The following is a 26,085-nucleotide window of genomic DNA, read 5'->3' as shown; positions in this document are numbered from 1 at the left end:
GTCAGTGTACATCTGAACTTTGATCCAATAACTGAAATATACATTCATTGTTAGACATTCACAGCCAGCGACGCTGCTGCATTGGTCCAGTTGGCCAGAGCAGTGAGCAGGACAGACAACACAGCAACTAGATGGAAATCTTCAGGGGAACTCTCTCCTGGTTAGTTTTGCTTGGTTGTTTGGGGTTCTGGTAGGAGAGTCTCACAAACACAACGATGAGGATAGTTCCTGGAATGAAAGAAAAAACACAGCATTGATATATTCAACAATGTTGCTACGTTATTGATGATACATCTGTAAAACAGAGTGAATAGGCACAGGATCACAAAGCCTTGAAAATGCAATCCAGTACAATGGCCCTGCAACAACTAAATACTACTTTTGTAAAGCTTGCAATGGAGCTCATAATTCATTCGCAATCGGCCAGATGTTTATGATCTGTTATAGTGGCATTAAAAGCGTTGGCCTCAGCCTCTGTGCTTACCTATGACTGCAAAGGTGCCAAGCAGGATGCCCACTGCAGACTGAATAGTTGGCATGCCCTGCAGCTGCTTGGCAGCCATTTTGCAGTTTCCTCTGACGTTGCAGGGACACACTGTCACTAATGGGAGAGGAGAGAGGGGAAACAAAAACAACACACAGAACATCACATCAGCAGAGTCGTTCTAATAAACAGGAAATAAGACTCATTAAAAAAATAATGATAGATGATTGGTGGCCAAAAACACTACTCAACTGCTAATTAGTAGAAGATTCATTAAGGGATTCTGGAGAATAATTTGTATAAACTCTGTAAAGTGACACGTGAAAGGATATGACTATATTTGTTATAAATCATGTATGAAAACCACATTTCATATAGAAGTTAACTTAATTTAAGCTGCAAAAACTGCAGCAGCTTCACCCCCGATGACCGTATAGTTTATCCTAAGCTGTGCAAGAGAAGTTATGTTATGCATATAAGGTGTCAGCTGGGCAGAACACAGTCTTAAGAGAGCCGTGTAATCACAAGCCTGGAAAAATCATTTGTAAAGCCCCATTGCATCATTGTCAAACAAGAACAGCGCTAGGACAAGCCGGCACACGGGGGTTTGATCTATATTGATTGTTCCTACGCCCGTGTCCCATCACCCCCCTGTGCTCGCTTTGGCTCTTCAGCAGGAGAGTCGTCTTTACCTGGCAGGTTTATGAAGGTGCTCCTGGGGGGAGAGCTGCTGTCAGAGATGGTGAAGGGCACAGTGTAGACCTCAGGGGCCAGGTATGGGATGTTTAAGGACAGGTTGGTGTGAGTATCTGAAGGACAAAACAAAAAAAAAAAAACACAAAATAAAAAAATAAAAATAAAAAATAACACCTAAAAATGCACTATTAAATAAAATGTTTGTTATAAAGTTATACATCAGACAGAAGCATTTGGTCCATTTGCGTGAATGATGACGTTTATGTAATAAGTTTGTGCTGCCTGGTGTTTTTGATTGGGGGATCGAGAAACACCTGCAGAATGGTCACAACATTGTTTTCATTGTAATTTCAGCTGGTGTTAAAGGTGTTAAATTAAGCTAAATGCTAAAGAAAGCTCAAAAATAAAGCAAAAACATCCACACAAGTGCATTACTGCACAACACACAGAGTGAAAGAGGCCGATCTGTGCACGGAGGTCTGGAGTGTGTGACTCTTTATCTTATCTCTGTGAATCAGTCTAAAATACACGCCTGGCTGCATGACGCAAGAGCCGGGTCCTGTAAAGAGAAGTGTGTTATCAAGCTGTTTGAACCCTTATCGGAGGGTCTTAAACTCCATGCTTGCACCTCAACATCTTTCCCCTTCATGTTGCATTTGTCAGTCAGGAAAACGAGCTGTGCAGCACTTCTGTAGAGGCCGCTAATGTATTTTGTCCTGTATCTCCACTGAGGTGACATTTTCGCAGGTTGGATCTGCAGCCCCCTGCCTTCCCAGAACTACTTTGGATAATTGTGCAACCAAAAAGTATTTTTACACTGGAGTGCCATTAAATGTGCCGACGAACAGCCACTGAGAGTGGACGTAAGAGGAATAAGAGTGTGCTGCCTCATTGATTGAAAATCTGCACTGAAAAGAGCTGTCAGTTATACGAACTTGGTACATTCGAGAGTCTCTGAAAGACTTGAGCTGAATAGCCACGATACACGCACACATACACATGCACACACACAGGTGTTCTTCTTTTCATGACAGGTGGTGGTTTGTGTCATGCAAACTGTGCAGTTCTACAGCAGACATTATACTGGCACAAGTGAATATCATTGGTACGACCATTACTGGCTGCGACCAGGTGCAAAGCATTCTGGGAGATTCCTTTTTTTAGCCTCCATTAGCTGGCAGGAACCCAGCGGTGACGCCAAAGAAATTACACAGAAGATATAATTACAGCTGGGCTCAATCAATACCAACAGGAACAGGGGAGTGAAAGAGGGAGATAAAAAAAAGCTGAGAGGGAAGTGGTTGAACTGTTTGAATGGCTAAATGACAGACATCATGGCAGTAAATTGTTTGCATTAAATGAGCCCAACACTAGCAGTTTACCACTGAAAAAAGAAAATGATTATATCAAACCTCCCATCCCAGATAGGACTGAAGAAATTATGCAGGAAGAAAATAGGACAGGGCAATTTGCACGTCCTCAGGGCCAGATCACTCTGTTTTCTGTGACGATCGGTACTCATGGATGGCGCATCGTCTATTTCAAGTCATACAAGTCAAAGTGACTCGAAACATTTAACACGTTGTGGCAAAGTCATGTCCACTGGCTGTACGTAAAAATCCATTTATCAGTAATGTCACGTTGTACGGCCTTGTGTCTGGATGACATCAACCTGTCTGCTCGGATAAATTAACTTCCTTACTCTCTACATTATTCAAAAGCAAGCAGCACACTAGAAGACACAACATTCACACGTCTATCTTAAACCGTCTCAACCTTCAGGATAATCTATAAATGTGTCCATATTAAAGCAATAAAACAAAGATATTTCATTATTGGTAGTTCCCAATGAGTGAACTGCCAACTTGCTGCATTCTGGTACTTGAGGACCAAATGTAAGCCAGCTATGGACAGATTTGGTTCGTATTTGCGGGCTGGTGAATACATCCAATCAGCAGCACTCTGGCTGGCTTTAAAACCATGCTGGCACCCTGAATTAGACCAGAGTACTTTGGCATAAATGATATTTGAGACACTGGACTAAGAAACCCAACTGATGATTGAAACACCCACAACTCAGTGCTAACAGAAGAGGAAAACTTACCAAGATAAAAAAAAGCTAAACAAGTAAAGATATCTAGTCTCAAAGAAACCACAGTTATCTTAAAAGTATTGCAGCCAGACAATGTAATTCTGGCTACAACAAAGCAGTTTTGTACTAGTCAGCGTTGATCAAACAGCTTTATAATTCTGGAAATTCTAGTTTTAAGCATTAAATTAATATATATAAGGACATAAAAGCTTGAAACAGGTGAAAAGGTTTCACATAAAAACCGCCTGTAAGAAGATTATGTATATAAATGTGTATAGGAAATTGTTTTGATTGTGATTGGCAGCTTGTTTAACCTACCAAATCAATGTAGAAAAGCATCTTAAGATAGCTTCTTCTGACAATGTGGTCTTTCTTCACTGTCCTCTCTAATCACCATGAATCACCAGGCTAATACCGAACACTGTGGGTTTACTCGGTTCGCCTAGTACGCGTTCACCTCACCATTAATAGGCGTTAGCTTCCAGTTACGTCGGACCGTGGCATCACTGCGCAGAGAGAAGTTGAGTCGTCCTCCGTGCTGTGGCCCGTCACTGTCCCGTGAGGCCAGCACCAGAGCTTGGTCCTCCCAGCGAGGTGTACACAGGTACTTCCAGGAATAATCTCCAACCAGCACGGGACTGTTGTCGTTCACGTCCAGGATCTGGACAGTCACCAGGGTGGAGGCGGATAGGGAAGAGTTTCCTAAGAGAAACACAAGAGACAAATAAAAACAGAGATGAGATGCTGCTGTTGTTGCAGAGATCTGAATGTTGTTTTTTTTTTATCTGGATGATGATACATCGGCTCATTACACTGCAACACAACTCTTCATCCTGCCTCACCTTCTTTGCTCTGTGTTTTCTGTTGTCTTGCACTCATACTGCTTTCTCTTGACCTCACTCTCCTTTGTCTTTTGTCTCTCGCTCTCTGATGGTGTGTATAGATGCGCAGGTACTCACAACATGTGTGTGAGCGCAGCCATGCGCATGTTTGTACGTGTGTGCTTTTTGTTCCTGTGTTCGCTCAATTATTAGCCTCAATTTATGAGACCTGGAGTCGCATAAAGATTATTTAGTGGAAAGAAAAACAAACTGGGAGTAATGACTCAACACATTTAAGAGAACATATGTTTAAATCCACACATTAAATCACAGTATCAACATTTTAATCTTTAGGACTTGTGAAATGATGAAAACTATCTTACGCCCATCCACCGCAATGACCTCCATGGTGTAAGTGCTGTTCTCCTCTCTGTCCAAGGCCTGCACAGTCTTCAGCTCACCAGAATACTTCCCTATTGAAAAGTATTTCTTCGTGTCTCCTTGAAGAGAATATCTGCGCAAGAAAACATGTGCGACTCTGCAAGGTTAGAACTGCGATCCTTCAGAAAGTTATTCCTACCGTGTTCAGCAGTTCTCTGGCTTACCTGATTGGGTGAGAATCAGGGTCGTAACCTCGGATGGTGGCTATAACCCGCCCCGGTTCCTCGCCCTCTCTGACAGTCACCTCATAATGGCTTTGAGACAGGATCGGACCCTCGTTCACGTCGTCAACATAGATGGAGACTGTCGCTGTGGATGCGGGTCCGTATCGGCCACGGACCAGAGCCACTGGGTTCTGAGCGCTGAGCACGAGGATGTACTCACTCTCACGCTCAAAGTCCAAGACCTGTGAAAACATACATACACACATGCACAATCACACACACACATACATACACACACACACACACGCACGCACACAAACACACACAAACACACACACACACACACACACACACACAGGGACACATGCACAATTATTCCTATGGAATTATATTAAAGGGCCAGTTCACCCAAATTGCACATAACATTTTCTCCCTCACACCTACTGACATCATTTTGTCAATATGTTAGGATCCCAATACAATGGACATAAAAAAATACATTCATAAGCCTCAGCTGCAGTGTGCCTTTCCAGAAAATGCCTCTGGTTAGTTCATATGCTTCATCTTTGATAGGAAATAATCCCCATGAACTCTGACAACCACAGTAACCAGGACATGTTTTTGAAATGCACATTTTTTTCAATGCATCAAACCAGGCTTTCAACATTTCTAGATATGACTACATTTTTAATTTGAGGAAATGATCTTTAATGAAATGATTAGTGTCTGCAAGGAACAAAGAAATCATTATTATTTCAAAATGATAGAATCTCTGAGAGTTGCAGTGATTTGAATAAATGTAGCAGTTGAATTACAGCTTATAGGCGCTGTGACAGATGGTCAAACACTAGCATGTTAAAGAGAAACCACGTGTTGTCTTTACCGGCAGGGGATGGACACAGTACGGTCCCCTGTGTGCAGTCCCTTTTTCTTACTCCTAGGGAAAATAGATTTACTGGCAGAGTTTAGCTGTATTTCCAATATGAGCCAGACACTGGTCACAGGGAAACAAGCCAATTGATTCACTATGTCACCAATGAAACATTTTCCATGATGATGCACTGAGAACATCTGCTATGTGACAATGCAATAATTACCCCTGCATAGGCTCGACACATTGTTAAGCCCATTTGTCTGACCATAGAACATTTGATGTTGACACTGCAGAGTATTCGATATATAAAAGAGTGTAAAAATCCCATTCAAAAAACAAATCTATTGATAAACTTTAACACTGTAACTTCTCTGGGTTGCACAGTGTGAACCACAGTTTATTTGGGACCAAAGTTTTGCAGCACAATTTGGAGTAGCAGATTTTAAGTGATAGGATTACTGTAATCTGGACACTAAAAATAGTTACTGTGACCTGTTGACATTGTTTGAGGGATTAAAAATGGAGTTTCCCAGTGAAGGAACAATTAACTACAGTTATGATGTGTTATAGTGCAGTCTGTGTTTTGAATACTTCTACTACTACTAAATTTCATAGATTTTAGAGACAAAAGAGTCCAACTGAAGGCAAATGAATGACATTATTTTATCTTCATCTCTAATGCATTCGATTCTTTTAATGCAATCTGAGTCCTGGCATGAACTTGTATTTGCTGCCAGGTTTTACCGTTAAACGTGTCCTGATGCCCATGAAACAAGACATTATTAAACCAGCGATGCCTGTCATCATGCTGCTCAGGCTGAGTGCGTCTCTGTTGCCAGGGAGAAGAAACGCAGACCTCGGAGGGTGTATGAGTACTGCTGTTCACTGGAAGTGACGCATCTAACCACTCAGTGTGTTGTCAGTGCACCAGAACATGTGCATGGACTCTCTCAAGGCCACCTGAGCCACTGTATTACTCAAAGCCCTCACATGATTATACGCCTTTTGATTTTTTTCTAGAAATCTGTTGCCATGAAATATGAATTAGGCATCAGTGAAACGTTCTTATCAACCTTATCTCACCTTCACTGTTAATACCCAGTAGCAAACAGCTAGCAGACAGTTGCTTATTTACACATCCCGCAGATATGGAGCAACATCAGCATTAACTTGTTGTAACTTGGATCTTGTTTCTAGCCACGTGGCTAATGTTTGTCCAATATTCACTCTCTTTCTCTGTTTTTGCTCTCAACCAACTCCTGAGGGAAATGTCTGGCTCTTTAGCTGCTGAACGCTCCAGTATGTTCACCAGGTAGTCACTACCTTTGACCGTCTGCAGTTTGGTGTTGGGCAGATAGCGTACTGTAGGGTATCGTGCAGAGTATAAAGCTTTTTCACTGAAAACAGGCCTCTGCTGCTGCTGAAAACAACACTATGACTGTGAACCAGTAAAACCAGAAAACCCAAAAAAATGACTAAATTATTATTTGTATGAAGGGTCTGCAATAAAAAAGTATTATTCTATGAAACTGAATATCTCCAGTCTTGCTATTGTTGCTATGGTGGGCAGATTCATGGCGATAAATCCCAGTTATATTCCCCAACTCAAGAAATCCTTTTGTTTGTGAGTCTTTTCTTACCTCTTCTTACAAAACACAGCCTCTCCTGTGCTGGTGCCTCATCCGTTATAAAGAAAGGTGCTCTGTCTGTTCACTAACTGCATTATCACGTGAGCCATCTCACAGCTTTACAGCATTCAAAATGAAGCATAGAACAAGTTTCTTTGTAAAAAAAAAAAAATATATATATATATATATTCCGTTCATGTGATTAAAGGTACCTTCCATTGAGGTTACACCATTCTAACATCATTCTTATATGATTCAACTCTCTTACGAGATTACAAGCTCTGCACTTTAAACCGATGACTCACACATTCAGTTAGTAATGGATGAATATGTATAAAGGATTTATCTGCTGATAACTTTGAGTTGATTAATTAATGGGGAATATTACATTAACGTGATTAATTGACCTGTTTCTACAAGCTCCAATTCAAGTTTCATTTTTTTCTCTAACAAAATGCTTTTCCATTTGATGTCACATCTCCTGTTCTCTTCATGCTGATTTGATTCTCCTCACTCCTCCTGTTTCATTATACGTTTACCTCCATGGGCAGCCTCTAGCCTATGTGGTAAACTGCCATTAGTGTCTGCTCACACAATCTAATTATTCACTTGGGCTGTGAGCAGTGTGTAATTTCTAATAATGAAATGTGTCTGCCTTCAGCGCTGACCTCACAATGTAACGCCATGAATTAGAGGATTTGCTCAAGTGCAGTTTAATCCAGTGGGGCTTTACTTGTGAAGGATTTAAGCTTTACTTTTTACAAAAGTAAGCTAAATAAACAAGCATCCCTTTGAGCAAAACAAACTTAGTTACAGTGATATCTTACAAGGTCAATGCAAGAGTGTTAAAAACAGCTGCTAATAGAGGTAAGAAATTAATCTGTATAACATTGTTTCTAAAACACAGAAGTCATCATGTGTGATTCTGAAATAAAACAAGATCCATTTTTAGGTTTTTGACATCTCCTGCTTCATCTCGCCAGAGCGTGTGCAACTCACGGTTCGGTCACATTCATCAACTCCCAAAGAGAGGCTGAAAATAATAGACGGTCTCCTGCCTGGCCCACTTACAGAGAGCAGACCATTAGAGCACACACACACAGACACACGCTCACTCCCCGACGCATCCCTAAAACACCCTGCTGGATTATACGAGGCAGGCGAAGGGTGATGCGCCCCGGGGACAGCAGAGATTATTGGGCTGAAACATTCCATTGTCATCTGGACTCGTGGCGAGAGGAGTTACTCGAGGCGTGTGGGACTGAGGTATTGATGTATTGGAATATTCTTTTCCAGCCTTTCTGTCAGTGCCTTACACGTACACACACTGTGATATTAAAATCATGCTCTCATAAAAATGACTTGAATTACATGTGACTTCTATTTTGACACGGCTGCTGACTGATCTCTTAGGACTGCACAGACAACGGGGACAGACACGAGACATCACGCCAAAAAACGTCCTTGACATTAGTATCTGCTGTCCTAAGGGGAGAAAAGCGTTTGTCCTCTCTCTGAACAGGATAAAGAAAACAGTTAACATGTTGGTCGAATTTAGACTTGACAAGAATTTCCTCGTCTGAGTCTAATCAATAAGGTGGTCAAACGTGTGTGCACAGAGGTTGCAGGACGGTTTGTGTTCTTTACCTTTGAAAGGATGAGCGAGACCTCATTGGTCTGCTTGTCTGTCACCAATGTGAAGACCTCCTCCTCGTTTCCAGACTCTAAACGGTAGTCCACCTGCCAGCTGTCTCCTCCTCGAACATCTGCATCTCCTGCCAGCACAGCTGTTACCGTGGTGCCCACTGGAGCGTTCTCTGGGATGTGAAAGGGTCCGTACTGAGGGAGGGGAGACGGAAAAGGTATCATTACCCGGCAGAAACCATTCATTTGTCAACAAGATGCTCCTCTGGAAAAACACATGAAGTGGGCCCACGTGTATTAAGAAATTATAATAACATGTAATCTAATTCAATATTATTTAATAGATTTAATCTCATGTGAAGCGCTAATTAAAGGACCCACCCACACAGAAAAAAAGAGAAAGAGAAAAAAAAGAAGAAAATAATTGGAGTATTTTAAAGTAATTGACAAAGTTGCATTATTACTTTTTATAATAATACCTCTGATTGATCTTTGTTGTGAGAATCCAGTTTTATCATAAAACAGGAAACTTACAGCGACTGACTGATGCTGGAGAATACAGAATTTTTAGCAAAAAAGGAGTTATTTCCAAAGAAATATACTGGAGGCCGGATAATTTAAAGCCAAACAATAAATGTTGTATTCTCAAATGACTCTGCATTAGCAGCAGCATTAAATATCAAATAATACAACTGTATATTCTTACATCAACAACAGGTCGTTGTCATTTTTGCCAGAGACAGGTTGATAATGTTGAAATATTGTTGCTAAGTTTCAATTCACTGTGCTGCTGTGACAGTATGTGAGTACACGTTTGCCCCTCTCGCCCTCCTGGTGTTAGCTAACCTTTATTCACACACCTCTGTGTGCTTAGACAGCCGTTTAATCTGCCACTCACAGATGTCCTCCAGTGAAGCAGCCATGCCTCTGATCTGGCTGCCCCATCCACAGGGCCGCTGAACCCAGCCCTGTCACCACTCGCCTCCCACATCACCCCCTATAGCGCTGCCTTCACATCGCCATGGAAAAAGCTGCACTACTCAGGCGTGACCTGCTCAAGAGCATTTTCCACCTCTGTGTTTGTGTTTGTGTGTGTGTGTGTGTGGTGGCCATTATCTGCGGACATTTGTTTGTAACAGCTTGAAAATGAGCATTCAGCAATGTTTTAGAGACAGAGAGTGTCAACTGGATGGAGCAAGGACATGAATAATAGCAAGGCAACAGATGTTACATCAGAAAACTACATTGCGCAATCTTTTCTTCAGCCTGTATTCAACAATGCTGCCTCCTGTTATTGGTCTGGATATTCAGGGAGTACCTTCTCCCCCCCTGCTCAAAATAAAATGTTCCTTCACAGCTCACAATGTCCGTGCAGTCTTTAAGTGTCAGTGTGGTCTGACAGAGGGAACAGCCAGAGACTGGTTGCCCATTATCACAGCATGATGGCTCTCCCACATAACTCCCAGTCCTCATGCCTTTTTTGTCTTCTATGATGTGGCACATGTGGGTGAAAAGTGAGGGAATTTTCTGTCACTGCCTATTTTTAGCCTATTTGTCTTTCATACCGGCACCTACGCTAAAATGAGGGAAAGCACTGTCCTGTTTCATGCTGGGCCTGTGGCTGCAGCATGATGGAGCCTCGCACAACTGGATCTACCAGACAGAAATAGACATCGGAGGAAGTTCCCAAAGATGTTTTATTATCACAAATATATATACAATACCTTTCATAAGTCTAGAATCGACTGTCAGACGGCTGAGAGGACTACTACATATTTTTGAATGAATCAGTGTTATTTTGTGTAAAGGCTCTGCAAAAAAAGTAATGTTTTATACATGGAGAACAAAATTCTGTGCAATGGCTCAACCAAACTGACAACTGAAATAGCTGAAAGAGACAAAAATACCTCTGACCAATACTGCTATAATGTCATTGCTAAAAGAGACTGGGAGCTTAGCATCAAAATCTGTGCAGATTTAAATAGGAACTGGTTCCCGTTTCATTGCCAAATGCACAATAATGGCCATAAAAAGCTGGAATTAACAGGTGCTTTGCTTTAGCCAAGCTATTCTTAAAACTTCACAATAGAAGGTTGGTGGAGGGTTAGCGCGGTTGGAGCTGGATCACAGAATATCAGCTGGATAAACAAATGCACTGTTTAAACCTATTCAATCTAACCACTGAGAAGACTGCAGAGGCACTGTTGTGGTTCAGTAATGATCTAGAGTCACTTACGCTTTTCTGGACTGGAAAAACAAATTTAATGAAAAACATTAAAACACTCTGACTGCAGCTCATGAAAAAAGAAAAATCTATAAACTTTTCAAGCAGAGGTGTATGTATGTATCTATGTATGTACGTTGATAACATTTTGGCCGGAGAGTCACTCTCTTGGGTAGATTCATACCAGTAAGACACTTTTATGAGACTGTAACACATATGACAACACAGATCCTTATGTAATTTCTAACATGTTATGGCATCAGCATGTAGACATGATGTAGATTCAACTATAAATAAATGAGTGGAAACTACTCTCCAAAGAAAGCTTTATCAGATTAAACTCTAAAAACACACTCCACTTAGAGTACAAAGAGCTGAATAAAACTCCTCCAGTAACATGGTGCCATCGCTATAAGCCTGAGATTAGAGCGCATATCTAGTTCCCCGCCAGGAAAATTAGATCAGTGACCTGCAGAGCGGATTCACAGTCCGCAGTCCAATAGCCTCTGATGATGGCCTGTGATGTTTGGCCTGCCTTTTTTCCAAAGGTATTGTTTATCACGTCCTGTGCAGGCCGCAGCATCAGAAGTGTGTGTGTGTGTGTGTGTCCGTTTGAACATGTGCTCTCGTACCTCATGTTGGGAGAAGACTGGTGGGTTGTTGTTCTCATCCTGAACCGTCACGACCACAGTGCAGGAACTGTTTAGACCTGCCAGGGATATCATCACAGCTTCTGTTAGTGACTCAGGGTCAGTACATCACGCAAATTAAGTATGCTGAAGGAACGGCAAGTACCTCATCTTGCTTTCATCACACCCTGATCAATGAGTCATGAAGACCACATCATCTGCCATCCCCAGAGGCTGGCATACATTCGTCCTCTGGATGCTATAGTGGTAACGAGGCTACTGATGCACTAGCTCACAAAGCGAACAACATTACTTCCTGTTACAGGACCTGCTTTTAATTGCTTTTGTTTTTTCATCACTGCTATCTTTTCTCTCTATCCTCTTGATTGGCACTTAAAAAATAATGGCCTTACAGGAACTTGCAGCTTGATCGCCACCTATTTCTTCATTATGACTAACACTGTGATCGACCATGCAGTCTACGCCATCACCAGTTAAATAACAGGGTGTGATGGGAAACTGGGCCTTGTAAAGTCTATTTTAGGGATGGACTGTTTTCGTACTGGAATACTTTATTTAGCTTTCTTCTACAAATTAGATTTTTCTCATTTTTGCTTGCTCCAACAGTGAGCCAGGAGAACCAAAGCACAGCACTCTCTGTCCATAGAATCCTGTAACTGAAGCATTTTATCTTAAAAATAAAATTACTTTCAAAATCTGTCATAGTAAACATTTGTATTAAGATCCTGAAGCAATAAAAATCATTTTACTGGCTAATTTTCCAGGACATAAAGTACAGATCAGTACTGCAATCAGTGTATTTATTTTTATTACTAATAGCTGTGTTTGTGTGTGTGTGTGTGTGTGTGTGTGTGTGTGTGTGTATGTGTGTGTTTCTGAATAGCTTGCATTTTTACTCAGAAGTCTCATGACTTTTATTTCCTAGAAATCAATAAAACCAAACTGGCCTTCCTGTCATTTGATCAAATTATCTTTATCTCTAATATTCTAGTCCCCTGATGTAATGTCAGCAACAGGAAATGCCAGCACTAGCACTCTGTTTCCCTTAAAGAAGCAACTCATAGTTCGGTTAAAATGGCATTTATGCCTTTTTTGTGAGACTAAGTGAGATTGTGATAGAAAAAAAATACAATATGAAGAAAGATGTGTTTTGCATCAACCCAAACTCACCTTTGGCGTCCTCAGCAGTGATGGTGAGGGTGTACTGAGGAGCGGTGCCCTCCATACTGTCTGCTTGGACTGAGATGACCCCTGAGTCACGGTCCACTCTGAAGAGGGCACGAGGACTCTCCGGAATTTGTCCGACTAAGCGGTAGAAGATCCGCACGTTGTCCGTTTTGGGATCGTCATTATCAGCTGCCTGCACTGTCAGGATTTCTGTCCCTGGAAACAGACACACCAGTAAAGAACAGTCAACGTGGGCAAGAGCATCTAACCAATGTACAGTCATAGCATCTCTTAAAATACAATTTTAACATTTTAAAATTTGCATGCTCTTATAATGTTTATTTTCCTGAATTAATCTAATTCAGTGATTACAACACTTTTTTTTCCTTTTTCTGAGGTTCTGTAACACAGCAGATGAAGCACACTGAATGGGAATAAGGGGGAGGAAGGTTAAAACAATAGCTCTCTCATTTAATCCTCACTCGGTGATCCCGTTTAGATTAACAGATTGTCCCGTCCCATTCATTTCCCAGAATCAACCGTTTTAAAGCATCAACAAAAAAGCTTTTATGCCGTGTCACTACACACCATGTGCTTTTTATGAGCACGGGTAGGAGCAGGAGTGCTTTCCCCACGTGTCCTGGCAAAAATCCCAATCTGCTTTCACAAAAGGTATCTGGCTCTCTCAGGCCTTTCATCAGTGCAGCAGCTCTTCCAGCCTGTGTTTCCTCTATCTTGTTGTGAGACAACATTCCCATTATAGTGTATATGTGACAAAGGATTATGCAGAGGTCTCATTGTGTTGTTTAATGATGATCCCAAACTTCAACAGTGATTACAAATTTTAAAAAAGGTGATGAGACTGTGTATCACTAGTATTTTGAATACATACAGTTGGATATATTAGTATTTCCTACATGGAAACACTGTAACATGTTAGTTTTGTTTTGGATTTTAATTTAAAACATCACCTCTGTGATGCAATGAAATAATACCCTACTGTAAACTGATTAGTCAGACCAGTTTTGGACAGTATTTTCGAACACTTGTTGGAGTAGCAAGAGTGAGACTCATATCAAATTGTACAAAAAGTTCCCCAAATATTCTTTGTGACAGCAGAAATGTATAAAAAAATTGTCTGTTACCTCGTGCTGCCAGCTCCTTGACCACAGTATGGTACTGTGCCTGTGGAAAGGTGGGCCTGTTATCGTTGGCGTCGCCCACCATCACCCTCAGCTCCACAGGCTTGGCAATCTCTCTGCCATCTGGACGCTCAACCACAATGCTGATCTGGAACTAACAAGGCAACAAGAGAAACACAATGTTTGCTTCTGGCGTATTAAAGGAGCAGAGTGTTCAGACATATCTGGCCCTGCAGGGGGCCGGTAGACCAATGTGTGTGTGATTGGATGGGATCCTGCTATAGTGGTAGACTGCTAAACAAAATGATGGATGGATGGATGGAAATGAGAAATAAGCTGCCTGAATGAGCATCTTTACATTCATTACTCTGCGCCTCTGGCAGGCACGAGTACAACAGTTACAATGTAAAAAGGCGCCATCAGTATCATCGGCCATGAAGAATACATAGTTGTATTCAGACAAGACACGTTTGGCATTTAGAGGCTCTTCAACACGTCCACAGATTAAAGATCATTTTTAGAGCGATGCATTTCACAGTTTCAATCATGGGAGGTAGCAAAACTGCAAAAATCTTATGTCTGCTTCACCTATTCCTCTTTTTCTTCTGAGCGTACTTCACTTCAAAAACTACGCACCTTTTAAAGCGACAGTACATTTCAATGTCCTGAAAAGTGTTTTAGCACAATGACATTTATTTCTCATTGCTGCCAACTGCAGACTAAACTAAAAGCGTAAGGCGATGCATCATTGTCAACCTTAAATTAAATGATCACTACAAAAGACAGAAGATGCAAAAAGCCTGAAGCATGTGTTTAAACAATAATCACTTCCAGTGACGGAGCTCAGTCTGTCTGTGTTGTTCTTTGGCCACTTGAGCATTTGTGCCAGAATACACTGTTCAGTGAGCCGGTCAAAGCTCTCAGGAGCTTATGTCGCGTGCACAACTCAGGAGTAAACTGCAAACGAATGATCTTTAGTTTGTAATCCTACCTCAAATAAAGATCCTTCTCTTTGCCTGAAGGGAACAAGATCTGAAATGAAGCTTTTAGCTTTGCAGTCCTTGTCATAATACAATTATTATTTTTACCACAGGCAGGATATGTTCAAGGAACATTGCTGCGCTTTTCAGGTTTTGGGCTGTTTCCTTAATTATATCTGTTCGGTTTAACAATAAACTGCTCAGTGCTCAGCGCTGTAATGATGTGCATCAGGGTCCCTTTAATTAAAAGATAATTAAACTGTAGGTAATAGTGATTTTTTTAATCATGAAATGAAATTCAAATAAGAATGAACAACATGACAAGCTGTGTAGCGTCATTGCAACACATGGCCTGTCATTCTGATTCCGTTTTAATAGAATCTTGAGAACCAGAACATAATGAGCTTTTAATTCATAGCAAAATTCATATAAAGATTACAGAGCAATATGTGAAACAAACAAACATAGAAATCAAGGCTTCTGTATTTCAAAAAGGAATAGTGTAGCAACCCTAATGTTTATGCTTTAAACAGTAATTGTTAACTGACAAAGGCAAAATATCTCATGTTTTACCTTATTAATTTTTGTAAATATCTGCTTATTCTGAATTTATTGGCAGCAGCACATTTCAACCAAGTTGTGAAAGGAGCAACTAAAGACTGGGAAAGTTGTGGAACGCTCCAAAAACACCTGTTTGGAACATTCCACAGGTAAACAGGTTGATTGGTAACAGGTGATAGTATCATGATTGGGTATGAAAGGAGCATCCTGGAAAGGCTCAGTCACTCACAAGCGAGGATGGAGCGAGGTTCACCACTTTGTCAACACATGATTGTGTAAAGGAGATTACTACATGGACTCAGGAACATTGATAAAACTGTTTGTTTGCAAATGACTGCATTCTGTTTAGGTCTTACAGCATTCTCTCTTTTTTGAAATCACGTCAGTATTAGTGAGTGCTGGAGATGTTTATCTTGCAGTTATACAGACCTGGTCTTGTGTCTCTCTGTCCAGTGGAGCGTTGAGATAAATGACTCCCTCTCTGCTGATGGTGAAGAGCATCTCTGGAAACTCCCCCTCCAGACTGTACTCTGCCTGACTGCCACTCCATTTCACCTACATAAACACATACATAGGCACACACACACACACACACACACACACACACACACACACACACACATACACACACACACACACACACACACCAGAAATCAACAAAAAGCTTTAGAAATGCAAAATTAAATATTAAGTACTTGTGCAAACCAAAACATGACTAATATTTCAATGCATAATCTTGTTTTTTTTTAAATACAATTTTTTATCTGGGTGCAACAGCAAAATCATCACGCATCATATAAACCTAGAGAGCTATTCAGCAGGGCCTGCATAATGTATAAGTACAAAGCCAAGCTACCATTTATTTACATGATAAGGAGCTAACCCAATGCACTGACAACGATGTGGAACAGAGAGCAGAGCCAAAACTAACTATGTAGGCTGAAGGGGATTTTCCACTCTGCTTTACAGCCCTTGACAGAGGGCTGTGCATTGGGGCTGAAAGGGCCCTAGAAGCCATCAAACAGCACCCAACAAGGAGAGGGGCCCAGCCGCAGCACAGCTGATGCACACCCAGGGCATGTGTGTCTCCTCAACACGCTGTCACACACTCCTCCCTTGTTTTGGAGATGGCTGCCCAAACACTATGCTTTTGTATACACGAAGCCGCTCCACACAGCTGGCTGCCTCTCAGTGTTATGGTCAGCTTCCAGACCTCAGAACTTTAAGGAGATATGTTTAAAGAGCTGATTAATGATCACGGACCGGTCTATATTAAGTTCTATGCAAAACCCATGAAGTCATCTGTTTTGCCTCTGTCAGAGTTTGCAGAGCATGTTCTGCCTCCCCGATAGCTTTTGTTTGAGCTGCGTCATGAGGACCTCATGCCTGCGTGTCCTTTCCTCAAAGACACTGTGGACTTTATTACAGGAAAGAGTATCAATGTCTTGTTTTAAATGCAAAACCAGGAATTCAAACAAATGCCAAACATTTGCTGGTTACAGCTTTTTAAATGTCTTCATTTGTCACTAATAATGGTCAACTAAAAAACAAGCAATTAAAGATATCACCTTGGGCTCTGGAAAGTTAGAATGGGCTATGTTATTAAAAATTACAGTTAATAGATTCATTGATAATGTACATAATCATTAGTTGCGTCCCTATGAATATGATAGTGATATGGTAAATAATGGATATGATGGAGGGAGCAGAGGCATTCTTATTGTTTGTAAAATCATCAGTCCAAATCAAAAAACAGTTGATGTTGACGAGCCTGTGACAGGTACAGGCACAGTGTATTTTGCATGGAAAGCAGAACAAAAGTATTAGAGAAACAGAAAAAAAAAGGAGAGTTGTCTTATTTGTGGTTTTAAACATCAAACCTGCAGGAACTGGTTTTATGGCCACATGGGGGCAGTGCAAGCAAGCTGCAAACACAATATGTAAAAGGTAAGATGGCGATTAAGTCTGCTCACTTGCTGATTTACACATCAAACAGATACGGAGTGACATTAGCATTTATGTGGAGTCTGGCCACCTTGCAGTTCACTCCCATTGAAGTTTTTTTTTGTCTTCATCAACTCCTGATCAAAGTATCTGGCTCTTTAGCTGCAAAATGCTACACTTTTATCACCAGCTAGTTGCTAACTTTGTTTGAAGTTTGGTGCTGGGCAGGTGAGCATACAGTGAGTTTTTAGAGGTGGTCATATAATAATGAGTTGACAGAAGCCAAAAGCCTCAAAAGAGCTGAGAAGAACTGAGTCGAGAGATAATTGTGAACATAAAAAGATTGGTCATAGCAGCTTTAATGCCGACGTTATTCAGACCAACACGAGACCACCTCTGATGACTAATGTTAGCTGAAGCACCGCGTTGATGCAAGCATCATTTGTAATATTAAACACTTATTACGCCGACGATTTAGTGGGGCTCAAACTAATTCTGCAACAAATAATCAGATTTCATTTGACTGTGAGAACAGACTGTTCAATGCAGCTAAGAGCCTTGACTCATTCATTCATTGGCTTCAAGGCCTCTCTTCCCTTCCAAAGTCCCAATAGATTGCATTACTGAGTTCAAGAAGTTCCACTGATTGCATTACATAATCAAAGTTTTAGGCAGGCAATCAGAAACATACAATAGATAACAGATTGAAATTAACCTCCCTAGCCCCAGTGACGTAAAAGTACCGATAACAAATGCTTGGATTTCATACTTAAAATTCCAGCCAGAGCTTGTTTTCATCTGATTGCAGAATCAGTCAAATTGATCACAGCAGCAATCTCGACTTAGTTTTATAACTGACTTTTACTCAGATGATGGCAGAAATGAAAGACGTACGCTAAGCAGCAGATTCATTTCAGAGTCTGTCAAAATGTCATCGCACCATGGACAATGACGAAGTAAGCAAAAGACAGCGTTTGTTACAGATGGGTGGATGTGGACATGACTGCTCCATTCATCTGAGACAGTAGGAGAGTGGAGATCCACAGAGTTGGTCCTTGAACATGACTACCTCTGTATGTGTCATAACAGCGGTTAGTCCCACCACCCACTGAGCACAGCAGTACAATCATTCAGCGTGGGAGAAATGAGGCTTCCCCAAAGTAAACATCCATGTTAAACTAATCCAGTTTTGTGTGATTTAGATTCTGGATGGGAACAAACGGGACACTGTAACTAAATAGTGTTCATGAAGGCGTCATTTCTCACTCTCTTAACACATTTTTATCTGACATTAAAACGGATACAATGAGGGAATCTGCCCAGGGAAATATTTTCACATAGCCTCATTTACACAACGAGGCACAGATGCTATTCGTTGCAAATTATGAAAATTCACCAAGTTGTTCGTTATAGCAACAGTTATAAGTTATTAAATCTGTGAGATATAAAGATTTTATTGCATATTTGAAGTGGCCTTTGAAAATATGGAAGAAAAAAAAAAACAAATGTGCCTACACTTGTGAATCCACACGTTTTCAGTGGGTGGAAGGGGCTGTTAGAACAGGAGAGATGAGAGGGTGAGTGTGGGGGTGGTGGGAGAAAACAGGAGGAGGGGGGAGGTATTGTGATGTACCTACCGGCCACAGTGACTCTCAGAACCTGCACAATGCATGTAATTCAGCATCAGAAACAGCTCAACATTTATCTACACAGCTCACAGTCGCGAATCAATAAAGTTCTTCTTTTACTTCCTCACAAATGATAACAGCTATTCGCTGGTTTGCTGGCTGTTTTTTTACATTGTGATACAAAACCTCTGAGAGCCTCTGAGTTATTAATAGACATGTAGCTGTTATAGCTAATATTATAACAACCAAAAGGTCAGACAAGTCCAGGGACAGTGATATGTTGCGAAAACCATTACGGTACTGCAATAATGTAGGACAGCAGTGTTAACTTAATTAAAAATGTCTGTTTTAACCTGAACTCGGAGCGTTGATTGATGATCAGATATTATCATGACTTTTTGGAGTCAGTCCACAGTGGAATACTGACTGACTCTGTGGGCGTATAGACTGTTTTTTGTAGGAGAGACGATGTCCAACGTTTTATTCGAGCACAAGATTTTCAGCTTCAGATCTGAAAATGTGCTTATAACCTCATGAGATCACCATGGTTACTGCTGTAGCCTTCCTTGTTCTGTTATTCAGTTCCAAATTTCAATTTCATCAAACTTCATTGGCATACAGGGCTTCACTAACACTCTGTTTTTCATAATCAACTGATCTATTTGCTTATTTTGATAAAAAAAAAAAAACAAAACAAACACCACAAATGGTTCAAAACCCAAAGAGCAACAAATCCTCACAGCTGAGAAACTGGAACCAGAGAATGTTTTGCAACTTTGCTTAAAAAATACCTGAAATTATAGATTGATTATCAAAATTACAGCAGATTAATTTCTGTCGATGGATTGATCAATGAATTTGCCAAAACAGACTTCGAGGTTGTATAACAGTTAAGATTAAGTCGACAAGTATGTCAAAAAAATAAATGAATAAGAATGCCATTGAGTCAGTTGAGTTGGTCCAGGATTTTTCTCTGTATGACACGAGATACTAAAATATTTACACTGATCTTTACAAAATGATGAAAATATTGTGTGTGAAATCTATTTTAGAGTGGATTTTGCCTTTAAGCTGTCACGTTTGTATAATACCCCTCAGAGTGGTGGTGGTGGTGGTTGGTGGGTGGGAGAGTGAGTGATTATGGGAGTTAAAGTGACTCAGTCAGGAGGTAGCCTGAAAGGATCCATGGCATTTGAACAGCATCAATAATTCAGGATTTGGTCACTTAGGAGGACCTAAGAGGCACTAAAAACAGCAACTGGCAATATGATGCCACTTTACTCATTCCAGGCTATATTGACAGAGTTTGTTTTATTGTAATATGATAGTTGACAGTTGCAAACGAAATAATTAAGCCGACAACTACCCCAGGTTGTTGGCATGATTTATGGTAAAAAATAATGATTTTTGTTTCAGATAAGTAAAAGCGGCTTTAATGTGGACTAAGACACTTAACATGTTGAAGTGGTTAACAGCCAATAACTTGTTGATCAGGGTTTTGCTGCGTCACCTGTGAGATGGGGATCGGGTAGGGGCCCGGGAGGTTCTCCTGAAGTCGTACAGGGTCGGGCGATGCCCAGGTGTTTCCTGTCACCTCAACGGTAACGATACCGGTGGTGAAGAAAGCGTTCGCCTTCCCGGCCATGTCCTTCACCATCACTGACAGCTTATAACGGCCGCACATCTCTGGGTCCAGGGTAGAGGCTCCTGGTGGTCACCGTGGGATATATGATACACAACACATTATTATCAATTATTTCTTTTAATTTCATTTCAGAATTAACTTCTTTTCTAAGACATCTCTGTTTAATGATACTGTATGTGTGCAATGTATATGAGGAAAAGAAAAGAGCAAATTCAAAGAGACGCAAACAGGAGAAATACATGCAAACACACATAATTACAAACATATAATTATATGAGGGCTTAAGGAAACACATAATGGACTAATGGACTATAGTTTCCCTCAGATAACTGAGACATGACAAATATTGCCTGCTAAATTTAACATGTCCATACATTTCTAAGCCAGCTGAGTGCTGTATTCATCACTCAGTTTTCAATTTCCTCCTAAAATGGAAAAGAAATAACATAAACATCCCACTAGAAAGGTAATCATAACCATCAGTTACGGCTAAACTGAAAATAAAGTAGAAAATGCAAGAGGTAATTGTCAATTTTCACTGCTGTAATGAAGCTTTGTGGAAACCAGCAGCAGCAGTGTGGGCCGGAAGGGACAGGCAAGCGTGAAAGTCATCCAGCTCCTGCCGAGCCGTAACAAAGGGCAATACCAGAGCTACAGAAATAGCACCAGCATACAGGACTATACTGCATCGAGGGAAAGGATGTGTGTGTATGTGCACGTACTGTATGTGTATGTCTGTTTGCCTAAAAGAGGTATCACTGGCCGACATAACTGCATCACTTTTGTATCATATCTTAATACATTATTTATACTGAATTCCACAGATAACATGCAGTAAGGCGGGATGTTAAGTGTCCCCCTGGACCCATTCAACAACTTTGTTCAACCAGAAGCTTGTTTCCAAATTAGCACTATGTTTATTATGTCAAGCCCTACCAATGCTGGATTTTTCAAACAGATGTCAATAAAATTATTTTGGATTTCAATAAATCTGATCATGATATATCAGTTGATATCCACTTTATCTTAAACGTAACATATAAACACATAAACAAATACAAGTAGATACAGAGCAGTATATTTTACATTTGAAAAATAAATCTGTCAACACTCTAATAAATTAATGGCAACAAGAATACTAAACTTCTACAAAGATGTCTTACTACTGCAAGTTCTTGTTTCTTAACAGCTGATGTCAATATATCTGCAAAATGCTAATGGACTGTATTTATGCTAGTGGAAACTAATAGGATATGAAGACTATAGGTTCCATAATGCATAGTGGCTTGTTCACACATTTAAGCAACATGAAAAAAAGAAATGAGAAATCATTCTTAAGCGTTTTAAAATAATTGTAACAGGAGTAAACTTCAAATTGGAGCACAGTGTGTATATCTTGTCTTGTATAAAACACATGCATGCAAAAACAAACAAAGTATGACACTGACTTGATACTTTCCCTAGAGTCACTATTTGAGACTGACCTTCCTCGGTGAGGGAAACCTCTCCAGTGATGGAGTCGATGAAGAACATTTGGCTGGAGGGAATCCTGGGTGTCTGTTCCATGAGCCTGAACCGCAGCTCAGCGTGGGCAGTGTTGCGGTCGTCACGATCCAGTGCCTCCACCTGCATGAAGGGGATCCCTGAGACACAGGAGGTGCAGAGTCAAAACTATTACCAGCGGTATCGCAGACATCTCTCCCCGCCACAGACTCAAAGCATATTAGCTTTCGGAAATTATGCAGAAAATGATATAACAGGAGCCACAAAGATACACAAGCATTTGAAGCATGTGTTTGGTTTTATATATCAGTTAAAGCATATTGGTACCCAAGTTGAGAGATGATACAGCTACCAAACGCCTGATTTGCACATAAAAGAACGTGATCATCCCCCACAAAAATATGATTAGGTTGTTAATGTTAGCTACAATGACATAGCAGTAGTTTACTATTATAAACTTCAGATGATATTTCTTCTTGACAAAGATAAAGCACACATAGAAGGTGATCTAGAATTGTGTGTTGTGGGTTCTGCAGCCCCAGAGTTCAAGTTTTACTGACAATGGTTTTATTGTCCATCTCTTCAAAGAACAAAGGACATTCAGTAATTCAAATAAAATAGACATTTTATCTGTGCAGATGTGATCGCTAAGCCTTGTGGTAGTTTGCAGAAAAGTCATTTCTAGTAAAATCAACATGAAACTGACCCAGTTGACAAGTCATTAATCCTATTCATGCTGAGGTTAAGGGTAAATTGCCATTTCCAGCGCTTCCATTTTGGCATGTTTTCCACTGTTTATGCAAAACTGAACGCGTTTTTGTCCTCCATTGAGCAGGAATGATAAACATGATCCAGACTGCAAAAGGTTGTGCAACACGCTGCCATCAGACCTCGAGGTTCTTGTACCTTTGAGAAGCCCGAGCTGCACGCTGCCTCTCATGCTCTCCTCTATGAAAGTGGGCACATTGTCATTCTTGTCGATGACACACACTTCGACGGTGAAGCTCTGTCGGTGCACCGATGTTCTGAAGGACACCTGCAGTGCACACAAAAACACACTCAGTGGGTATCTTTAGAGAACACACTCTTCACAAAGATTCACAATCTAAAGAGTGATTCATTTTTCATACATTTTTGAACATGAGCACATGAATCTCACATGACGAACCAGTAAGACGATCATGTCTTGCCACGGTATGACATGACATGATGTGATATGGTACCTGGAGCGAGTAAGACGGCTGTTTCTCTCTGTCCAGTGGTTTCAGAGCATACAGAAACTGAGCGTCGACTCCGAAAATCCCCTCATCATCCCCTGTTACCACCAGGTCACTGTAATTACCTGGCAGGCTACGGAGCTGCACAGAAGAGAACAAAAGCCGTAAAACATCAGTTTGTGTTCCTGTTTAAAAGCACAGAGTGTAGGAGTGCTGGAGCTGCGGGGCAGTTACTGCAGCCATTAGTGGTTTCAACCTGTATTTACACAGGAAGTCTAATTGAGACTTGAGGAGGAAAAGCATGTAAACATTAAGTAATTAGAGTGAATGAAGTATGATTAAAACATAATTTTAAGAGGAGGTAAGAAGCACAACATTATTTGGTCCTGGTTTTCTGGCGAAAAGTCACATGTTCAGTTTAAATGAAACTCTGTGTGGTGAGATGTTGACTAAAAACATGATACTTTTTGCAGCTTTTGATCTCTACTTGTCCGACATGCTCTAACAAATATATTTTATACCTTTCTTGCTGCTCTGTGAGAAGGCTAAAAGTGTGAATTGATGTATTGTATGCGTTTTCAGAGCTATTCAGCTTGTTCCTCTGGGGCACAGACCTCCACTGTTGTCCAAAAACTGTTAAAAACACATCTGTGAGCCACATTGTTGCAGTGGGTGACATGTTCCTAACTGCCATGAACATGGGCACTGTAGTTCCACATACACCATCCTGCCGCTTAAAATATTAGTGCACTAATTGTGTACTGTTCCGCTGCTGAAAACAGTCCCCAACAAATACACTATTTACTGCTGTTTAAATGGCATTTGATAAAAACTACAGTACCCAGCTGTTTTAGGAAATTATCCAGCTGTTTATGAGTTAAAGTAAATAGTTATGACTTGTTTTCAAAGGTTTATGTCTTCAGTGGAAATAAATGGATGTGGGGCTGAGTGCCACAAACAGGGTAGGGAGGTAGAAAAGTATTAAAACACCATTGCTGGTTTTAGTCCTTTTAAAAAATATATACAATCATGCTACCTTGCTATCATCAATTAAGTCTTTCCAGCAGCCAGCTGTTCACCTTGTGTGATGACCAAATTATTGCTTTAACAATCATACAATTTAATACATTGCAGGGAGTCTCAGTCTAGAAAAGAGGGCACAAGCTTCAAGCTTGGTTTTGAATCCCCAAACCAAAGGTCCTCTTAAAACAGAAACATCCCAGAATTCATATGTCTGCATTTTGGCTGGTCATTCACAGCAGACTACAAGATGATTAAAAACATTTTAGTGCCTTTGTACTTTGCAGAGTGTGCAAGATTAATCATTCAAGAAATTAAAGCAGAAGGACTGACAAGCGTAGCCCTCTCTGATGAACAGACGATCACAAAGAGCTTTTACCTTGAGCAAATCTCAAGCAATTATAGTCTCCTTTTCATTTATAACACGGAGTGTGGTTATTATCCAACTCCTCCATTCTGGCCATTAACATGCTATTTGAAGAGTGTTAATGGCACTCATTCCAACACAAAGACCGAAAGTGTGACTACGTGTCATACAAAGATGTGCTGACGTCACAATACGACCAATTTAAATGCCACACACTCAAGCTGTTGCACAATCCAGAGGATGTCTGAGTGACATGTATGAACAAAGCCCCCCGCCTGCCACCCAGCCAGACTGAAAGCAGAGGCAGGGTCTGATGCATGAAAAGCATTGTGAACACTCCAATTATAGTCGAGTGATGACGGCAGCATATTCATATATCTTAAACCTTAAGTGGGAGAGATAAAGCGAGAGATTATGCAATTCTTGCTTATTAACTACCTTCATTTTCTGCCTATAGGGCAATCAGGGTCTTTTCATAATATTTCTCACCACTAAAAGCAGCTCAAAGGGCTGGCACAAGATGTTTTCTTTTACCTGGTTTAATCTTTAGGAAAGTTAGTAACTCAACGTTAGGCAGACTTTAAATCTAATTAAATATTGAAAGATCACTCTCATAAGCAGGACTTTAAACCTCTCCAGTATTATTATCCAATATTGCTGCATCTAAAGTGACTATATACATGAATATGATAGATGAGAATAAAAACTCTAGTCCCCATGGTGACATTTGGGAAAAAAAACAACTACCATTCAAGAATATACAAATTACATGTGTAATGTCTTATCAGTATAAGCATAAGCATAAAAAAACATTCATTTAGTGAATTCAAGTTAAAATGTGTTACCTTGGCTAGATACCATGGAAAAATACCGTCGTAGTTTTCAGGGACACCAATTTTCACATTTGCCCCAGAGCACGGTGCAAATGTGTTAAGTATCTCCAACTGCAAAACAAGACATTAAGCCTGTCTAAGTGACATTGTGTATGCTATAATTAGCTATTGTACATGAAGAGAGTATAACAGTTGAGAGAAAATCAAAGTAAACAACATCTTACTATGAGAACTATGATGAGCATTTGCATAGCTCCTCTGTCAGCCATGAGTCCCTGTAAATGTGGCATATTCACAGCATTTCAAATCACATGGCTTCAGCCCAACAATCAACACAATTTCTGTCTTGTTACTGATTCA

General features: G+C 40.5%; 1 protein-coding gene across 1 annotated transcript; it reads right to left on the bottom strand.

Moving 5' to 3' along the window:
- Positions 1–26,015, bottom strand: cdh16 (cadherin 16, KSP-cadherin). The gene is made up of 17 exons (XM_041943095.1): positions 25,950–26,015; positions 25,738–25,836; positions 23,512–23,646; positions 23,195–23,324; positions 22,270–22,428; positions 20,651–20,847; positions 15,998–16,123; positions 14,031–14,181; positions 12,889–13,101; positions 11,701–11,777; positions 8,848–9,039; positions 4,699–4,940; positions 4,477–4,607; positions 3,735–3,974; positions 1,177–1,293; positions 485–601; positions 1–228 (listed from the first exon to the last, which is right to left on the bottom strand). Exons 1-17 carry the CDS (start codon positions 26,013–26,015, stop codon positions 128–130), a joined length of 2,493 nt encoding a protein of 830 aa, XP_041799029.1. The 3' UTR covers positions 1–127.
- Positions 26,016–26,085: the final 70 nt, after the last annotated feature.

Source organism: Chelmon rostratus, chromosome 1 (genome assembly GCF_017976325.1).
Source record: "Chelmon rostratus isolate fCheRos1 chromosome 1, fCheRos1.pri, whole genome shotgun sequence".
Lineage (NCBI taxonomy): Eukaryota > Metazoa > Chordata > Actinopteri > Chaetodontiformes > Chaetodontidae > Chelmon > Chelmon rostratus.
This window is presented reverse-complemented; position numbering and strand designations above follow the sequence as displayed.